General features: G+C 61.4%; 1 protein-coding gene across 1 annotated transcript in view; it reads left to right on the top strand.

The window, feature by feature from the left end:
* The window catches only part of SNAI3 (snail family transcriptional repressor 3), a 10,171-nt gene extending 2,375 nt beyond the window's left edge, over positions 1-7,796 (top strand). Inside the window, exons 2-3 of the mRNA XM_040443314.1 lie at positions 1,063-1,620; positions 3,661-7,796. Coding sequence (XP_040299248.1) covers positions 1,063-1,620; positions 3,661-3,842 — 740 coding nt within the window. The 3' untranslated portion in view covers positions 3,843-7,796. The remainder of the gene's footprint in view (positions 1-1,062; positions 1,621-3,660) is intronic.
* Positions 7,797-8,082: the final 286 nt, after the last annotated feature.

Genomic DNA, 8,082 nt, shown 5'->3' with positions numbered 1-8,082 from the left:
TATATATATATATATATATATATATATATACCGTTGAATTGCAAGAATTCTTTGTATATTCTGGATGCCATCGATTTAACAGATACATGATGTGCAAATATTTTCTCCCATTCTGTGGGTTCTTTCTTACCCAAAGCCTTGGCATGAAGGCAGAAATGGGACCAGAGATTTATTTCAACACATCTGGAGTAGGAAATGGGTTGGGGAATGTTTGGAGATTTGGGGCTCGGGGAAAAGGCGGAGCGTAACTCCTACCTGCCAGACTGTTTACCCTGGGGTCCTGCCGCTCATCTGGTCAGGCACACGCATGCTGGCCCGCAAATCCGGGAGCCACAGCCTGGGGACAGGCTGCCTCTGGAGGCCGTGTGGCACCACCGGGGACAGCCATCCAGCCACCCGGGAGCGTTGGCACTCACATCACCATGGGCGGGGGGTGATGGGGGTGATTGGAGGCTAATCAGTTGTCTTCACGTGGCCCACCGCCAAATGTCTACTCTGAATTCGCGCCTGCGGGAGGCTGGTGAGGCTTTGCTGTGAGCTGGGCCTGAGGCGGGGCAGGGGTCAGGGAGGCCTGTCCTGCCGGGCCAATGGGGGGCCTCCGTCAGCCGTGAGAGCTATTCTGGGATCCTGTAAGACATTTCCTTTGCTTTTAAAGAGGAACTGAGGGGGCGCCTGGGTGGCTCAGTTCGTTGGGCATCTGCCTCTTGATTTCGGCTCAAGGCAACTCAGGTTGCTGAGTTCGAGCCCCCCATCTGGCTCTCTGCTCTCAGCTTGGAGCGGCTTCAGATCCTCTGCCCCCCTCCCTTGGCCCCTCCCCGGCTCGCCCTGTCTCAAAAATAAACATTTAGAAACATCATAACAATAAAGAACTGAGGCCCCTCCTCTAGACCCTGTGGTCACTTCCTGCGCTGACACCGGCCTCGCCAGCCCCTTCCCCTTCGTGCAGAACTGCTGATGACCTAGAACACAGGCTTGTGGCTGCACCAAGAAGGGCGAGTCTGAGGACAGAGTGTGGGGGCTCATGTCCACTTTCACGCTCTCTCTCTCCCTCCTCCCTTCTAGAAATTAATGGCGCCTGTTCTGCCTGCAGGGGGCTGGCGGTGCCCCTCCTCCTCCCAGACAAGGCGGCCTCTTCCACCCCCGGTGACCCTCCCCTGCCGTGGGACCGCACCTCTGCCGTCTGCCCCATCTCCCTGCCCCTTCCGCGTACTGAGGAAGCTCGGGAGGCCTCCGGGCCAGACCCCCTGGAAGGCAGCCGGGCGGACCTCTGGACCGGCCGGGCCCCCAGCGAGCCCCTCAAAGACAGCCTGAACCACCTCAACCTGCCCCCGCTGCGGGTTCCGCCCACGTGGTGGCCCCCGGTCACGGGCCCGGACGGGGGCCAGGCTCCAGACAGACTCCAGGCGGCCCCGGGGGGCCTCGGGCGCCCGCACTGCCACAAGCCCTGCCACCTGCGGGCGCCCCGCTGCTTCACCTGCAGGTTCTGTGACAAGGAGTACGCCAGCCTGGGCGCCCTCAAGATGCACATCCGCACGCACACGCTGCCCTGCCTCTGCTCTGTCTGCGGCAAGGCCTTCTCCAGGCCCTGGCTGCTGCAGGGCCACATCCGGACCCACACAGGTGGGTCTGTGGGCAGGAGGGCCCCGGGCAGGGGTGAGGGCGGGACCTGGGGGTCAGGCAGGGAGGGAGGCCTTGTAAACAAGAGGAGGGACGGCCACACGGCTTCTGCTTCCCTGCGTGCTGGTTTCCAAAGTCCCACAAACCAGAGGCTCAAACATCAAAAATGCCCTCCGTCCCAGCTCCTGAGGCCGGAGTCTGAAATCCAGGTGTCGCAGGCCCGCGCTCCCTCCAGAGGCGGCAGGGGACGGTCCTTCCTGCCCCGTCCACCTCCCGGGGGCTCCAGGCGTCCGTGCGCCTCTACCCCCGTCCTCACACGGCCTCTCCTGTGTGTGTGTCCCAACCTCCCTCTGTTGTAAGGACACCAGTCCCACTGGACCGAGGCCCACATGCTCCAGTGTGACCCCATCTTAACCTGATGACATGTAACCTTGATGACAAGACCCTATTTTTGAAGTGAGGTCACCCTCACAGGTACTGGGGATTAGGACGTGGACGGATCTTTTTTGAGAGACACAATTCAAGCCCCACCACCTGGCAAAGCGCAGGCTACTCGGGGCCGTAGAGGGTCTGACTTCCCACTTTGCGCGCCCTTCCTGAGCTCTGGAGCAGCAGGAGCGGCACAGGGAGAAAGGCCTGGCCTTTGGTGGCAACCACGGGGGTCACACAGACGAAGGGCACAGACGAGGACTGGGTCTTGACGGGGGGGGGGGGGGGGGGGCCCCCGCGACCCCAGGGGCAAACCCATCCCTGGTGAGAGCGCACCAGAGCCGTGAGCTCAGACCTGAAGGAGGCCTGGGGGCCTCAGCACGTTGTCCGTACATCAGCCACCGCTGCCCAAAGGAGCAGAGGGGGGCTGCCTGCCCCAGGGCAGCTGGGGGTTGAACCACACCTCGCCCCGGCCCGCCAGGAGAGGGACAGGTGGGCACAGAGAGACTGAAGCCCAGGGATAAGGCTCACCGGGCTGAGGCCCACGGCTGAACACACGCCCCCGTCACTGGAGCCTCCCCAGCCCTGAGCCAGGGCTCTGTAAGTAGGACTGTTCTGAGTCACACCCGGGGGAGGCTGGAAAGAAGGGTTTTGCGGGAGCCTTTCTCCGGGCTGAAATTCTAGTCAGTTTTCCTCAGCTCCCCCCCCCCTCCCCAGGGATGTCTCTGAGCATCCCACATCACACCGCCAGGGGCTCAGTGCTCCTGGTCTGGGGGCCCAGAGGGTGGGAGGCCCTGCAGGAGGCTGGCCGGGGGAGGGAATGTGCCTGGGCGTTGGGCAGCAGGGACGCTCTGGGCCCAGGGGGACTGCACGCTGGTGTTTCTCAGGATTCTATTGGGTGTATGGCTGGAAGTCACTCCACGTGGGCGGAAGAGAACAGGTGACCTTTAAGGATCTTTTTACACTTGTTAAGGTTGTCCTGGGGGCCCAGCTCCCAACAGAAGGGCTTTGTCCAAATCCCTGGTCGCCCTGCTTGGAGGTGGCCCAGAGAACACAAGGGTCTTAAGCTGTTCCGAAATGCCTGCCTCCATCGTAAGGGCCGGGGCTCGCCTTCCCGGGAGAGTCTGCAGGGGCCCAGCCGCTTTCCACCACCGGCCTTCCGTGGGCAGGGACAGCTGAGGGCTCCCAGTGCTGCTCAGGACCAGATCTGGGCAAAGGGCCCCAGGAGGGCTCTGGCAGAAACAGAAAGATCTAGCAAAGACCCATGCTAGCTCTTTCCCCTTGGAGAGGGCTTTAGATGTTGCAGTCCTGCCCAGGGGTGACATCCCACCCTGTCCCCAGGCAGCTCTGAGCCTGACCGTGGATGTGGACCTCGTGGCCCTAGGGTTTCCTTCCTCCTGGGGCAGGTGCCGGCCCCCCGGCACGTACCTCCTGGGGAAGGGTGAGGGAAGACCGATGCGTCAGAACTGCCGTGAGCATGTGGAGGAGGCGGAGGGGCTTATACATCGATAAGCAGGGACGGCGGGGGGTTGGGGACGGGGGGGGGGGGGGGGGGCCCGGCCACCTCCTGGGGCGGACCAGACGGACACTCACCCGGCGCCCTCCCGCCCCCAGGTGAGAAGCCGTACACCTGCTCACACTGCGGCAGGGCCTTCGCCGACCGCTCCAATCTCCGGGCCCACCTGCAGACACACTCGGACACCAAGAAATACCAGTGCAACAGCTGCACCAGGACCTTCTCCCGCATGTCGCTCCTGGCGCGGCACGAGGAGTCTGGCTGCCGCCGCGGCCCCTGACGGGTGCGGGCTCAGTGCCGGCGGGAGGGACAGGACCTCACCCCTCTCGGCACCCGTGATGCCCAGCGAGCCCGGCCCCACGCTCACTCGGTGGGTTCCTCCTCTCCCCGCCGGCCACCCACTTCCGTCCAGGGCCAGAGCCGCCCGCCGGCTGTTAGGGCGACTGAGGGAAGACCGTCACGGCGGCGTGAGCCACCATTCCCTGACTTGCCCTGGTTTCTGGTTCTCTTCTCCCAAGAGAAAAGGCGGCTGGGGGTGGCTGCCAGCTGGGCCAGCTCCTGCCACTCGGCCTTCGTGGGCACGGCCACCACAGGCTCACCTCCGCCTGCCTGCGCGCATGCACGCAGCACTGGGTGTCCCGACGCAGAGCCAGGGCCCCGTCCCCAAGCACAGGGCAGTGAGGAGCCTGGCACCCCTGCCTGTCACGTCCTCTGAGACCCCAGGTCCTGCCTGGTGCCCCGGGTCTGCGGAAGAGGCCGAGCCCGGAGTAATTACCCAGATTCCTGGGTAATTTGGGCCTCTGGCCACGGAGCAAGGGAGGCAAAGTGTAGGGACGGGGAGCGGGGAGGTGGGTGGCGACACTCCAAGCAGGTGAGCAGGGCCACCTTCTTTGGGAACAAGGAGACCGGAAATGGGGACAGCCTTATACAGGGAGGGAGAGCGGCCGCGGAGCGTAGATACGCCGGGGGTGAGGCTGTGAGGGCAGAGCTGGGGAGAGTGAGGCCCAGGGAAGAGGCCAGCCGGGGGCCGTGTGTGTCTGCGTGGGCGGGGTGCTCACAAGAGAACCCAGTCCTGGGTCTGCACACGTCTCCACCGAGACCACCGTGTGCACAACCGCCCGTGGCACCGTCGCCCCTTCTCTGCCCGCCCTCTCCTGAGGCCATAGGCGTCTACAGCGGAGGGAGTGGGTGCTGCCTCAGACACATGCCTCCTGAACCGACTCAGATGCCAACAGGAGTCCCCTCCCCAGCATCCTGCCCCCGAGTGCGGCCTCTGCCCACCCCCAGACCCCCGGGATGTCACCTGCTGGGCTGGGCCTCAATCTTGCTAGCGTGTCTTAGCGTCTCCGGCCTGCCCCTGGAGGGCAGCCCGAGTCTAATGGGGACTGACTGAGTTCTTGATGCCCGGAGGGGACAGCCGCCCCACTTCTGGCCCAGGCTGAGGGACAAAGTTAGGCTCCTGTTCCTGGCCCTGAGTGGGGGCCACAGGGCAAGCGGCAGAGGCCGCATGTCGGCCCTGGGCCTCGCAGACCCACTGAAGCACATTCACCAGCCCGCTGCTGGGCCACGCGGCACCTGTAGATCCTGCCCGAGGCTCCTCGGGGTGAAAGGGCCTGCGTGGCTGGTTTGATAATGGCCATCGGAGGGGTCTTGGGGACATCCCAGAGGAAACCTGACCGTGATGTGGGGCTTCTCTGGACCAAGGGTGACCTCGACGAAACTGGCCACCCAGGAGGGCCGCGGCTCCGGGATACAGCAGAACAGATCAGCGGGTGCAGTGAAGACGTTTGCTGGGGAAGCCACGCTCACATTCCCAGGCCTGCACCTGGCCTCCCCTCCGCGGGGACCTGCCATCCCTCGAGGGACAGACAGTGCGAACCAGATGCTTAGCTGATAGGTCAGCGGGCTGTGACTCCCATAACAAAGCCCCATGCACCATGCGGCTTAAACCACAGAGATGTACTCCCACACTCTGGGGGCCAGAAGTCAGGGCCCCAGATGCCACAGGGCTGGTCCCCTCGGGGGCCGGCCTCTCTCTCTCTCTCTCTCTCTCTCTCTCTCTCTCTCTCTCTGTCTTGGCTCCTGCTGGTTTGTGGGCATCTTTGATGCTCCTTGGCTGGTGGACACATCACACTTCTCTGCCTCCACCTCCCATGGCTTCTCCCTGAGTATGTGTCTGTCTCTGTGTCCAAATTTCCTCAGTTTGTGCGGACACCAGTCCTACAGGGTTAGGACCCCCCTTAATGGCCCCATCTTAACTCGATTACCTGAAAAAACCCTGATTCCAAATAGGGTCAGGATTTCAACATATGAACCCGCAGAGGGGAGGACACCATCCCCCCCCCAACAGTTGCTGTGAACACAGTTTGCCAAGAGATGTCCAGTGGGTCCCTGTGCTTGGGCTGAAGGATGAAGGACAGCAGAGTGGATTCCTCTGTCCCCTTGGTCCACAAAGGATCAAGGGGGGCGGTCAATTTTAACTGACGGGCCCACCAGCAAACACCTCCTGTGCCTGTTCCCACTTCCTGTCCATCATCCCAACCAGGGGCCCTGCCCTAGCAGGGTGGTCCTCCCTCCCATCGGTCTCCCGAAGAGCTGGGCTCCTCTGTTGAGTGGGTCAAGCCAGCGTTCTGGCCCATATCCGGCCGTCTCACAGGAGGGCTTTTTTTTTTTTTTTTTTTTTTAATAGCATCCAGATGCCCAAAGGAAGCTATATTGTAAATTGTGTTCTATTTCTGGGCCCTGATAGCTAAATGAGGCGATGCACCTGTTGGGTATGAAGGGAGGGAATTTCACGGCCCTAAAATAAAGTCAAATGCTTGCCCTTCTGTGCCGGCCCGTGGAAAATGCTCTTATATTTATATCTGGACTGGCAGAGGGCAGGGTGGTGGAGGCCAGGTTGGCAGAGAGGGTGAAGAAAGGCCGAGCACCTGCCAGGGAGCTGATGGAGAATGAATGGGGGAGACGGTCCACCAGGGGCGGGGCGGCTGCAGTCAGACCCCAGGGAGGCCACCTGCCCAGCTGCCTGGCCGCTCAGGGTTCCCAGCTCCCCCCTCACCTTTTTCCATGCTATTTTGCCTGGTCATCAGAATTCACCTGGGACGCCCATTTAGAAGCTGGCTTTCTGGAGCCCTCTCCCAACACCTACAGAACGGGAGTCGGCAGGAGGTCTATCCCTGGGTGAAGGTGGATGACTGGTTCTTTTCTCAGGATGCTGCTATTTGGGTCCCTCCCACCTACAGGCCATCTTTTTTCTATCCAAACTGTACTGACCACATTTCCACTCTTCACCCTAAAGAAGGCCTTTCGGTCCTGGTCCAGCACATTGTTGGGTCCTCCCTCCAAGGTGGGAGGAGGGACCAGAGGTCCCGGGGCCCAAGGAGCTGGGAGCAGGTGCCACAGCTGCAGCCTGGTTATGTCTGGTGAAGGCAGAAACCTAAGAGACGAGTGAGGATGCGGGACACGAGGAAAATCATGTAACCAGCCCTCCAAGGTTGGGGACCCCATCTTTTAGCACGACAGGTGCACCTGGATGGCAGTGTGAGGGCCACAGACAGGGTCAGCACCAGATACCCAGCAAGGAAAACCACCGTTTTCTGACTCAGATGCCAGCGCCCAGCCGCTGTGAGCTCAGGTCCTAGAAACAGGTGCGAGAGGGACACTAGGTCTCCGGTGGCCCCGCCCTGGCCCCACTCCCAGCTGAAAGAAACCTCTCTCCTGAAAGCTACAGACACACTAAGGTTACACCCTCCCTTCCAAAAGCCCAGAGGGCTCCCTAAATATCATTTTGGCGCAGAATATTTGGGGAGGGGGGGGTTCTCTGGAAGTTTGAAAATAGCCCGCGTGTTACTATCTTTGTTCAGAGAACCCACCCCTGGCCTCCACTCGGTGGCTAAGTATAGCTCCCTGGCAAAGTTCAATGGAACAAAAGTTTCCAGGCCTTCATCACTTGCAGATGGCCTGACATTCAGGGACACAGCTCGGCCAAGACTCAGAGAGGCTCCGAGGAGGCTGGGAGGACGCCGGCTGCTGGCCGCACCTTCCTGCTCCCGAGTGGGGGAGTGTGCGGGACTCTCCGGCCATGGGGGGGGGGGGGTGGTCCTGGCCTGGTCCCGAAGGAGGGGTTCTGATCCCAGCTGAGTCAGTCCCACTAGAAAGCCTTGGCTTCCACTGCTTTAAAAAAAGGAATCCTGTTAAACTCTATTTCAGAATTCAGGGGAGTGCCAAATACACACACACACACACACACACACACACACACACACACACACACACAAAAAGACACTTCGGATGCCTAAAATAAAATAGAATAGCTAACTTTAGAGAAACTCCCCACCTTTACCTCCTCTTAGAATCTGTGTGCACTTCCTGACCACCGAGTTCTGGCTCCAGTCTCCCCTCCCAGCTGCCCGCCCAGCCCACTGAGCCCCTGGGATCGTCCTCAGGGCCCAGGAGACGCTGGGCAGGGCTCAGGTACACAGTGGGGCCGAGGGCAGGAGGGCTGGGGGCAGAGGTTCAGG

This window comes from Herpailurus yagouaroundi, unplaced genomic scaffold (assembly GCF_014898765.1).
Source record: "Herpailurus yagouaroundi ecotype Mexico unplaced genomic scaffold, PumYag 190, whole genome shotgun sequence".
Lineage (NCBI taxonomy): Eukaryota > Metazoa > Chordata > Mammalia > Carnivora > Felidae > Herpailurus > Herpailurus yagouaroundi.
The sequence above is the reverse complement of the archived record's forward strand: the minus strand, read 5'-3'. Positions and strand labels throughout refer to the sequence as shown.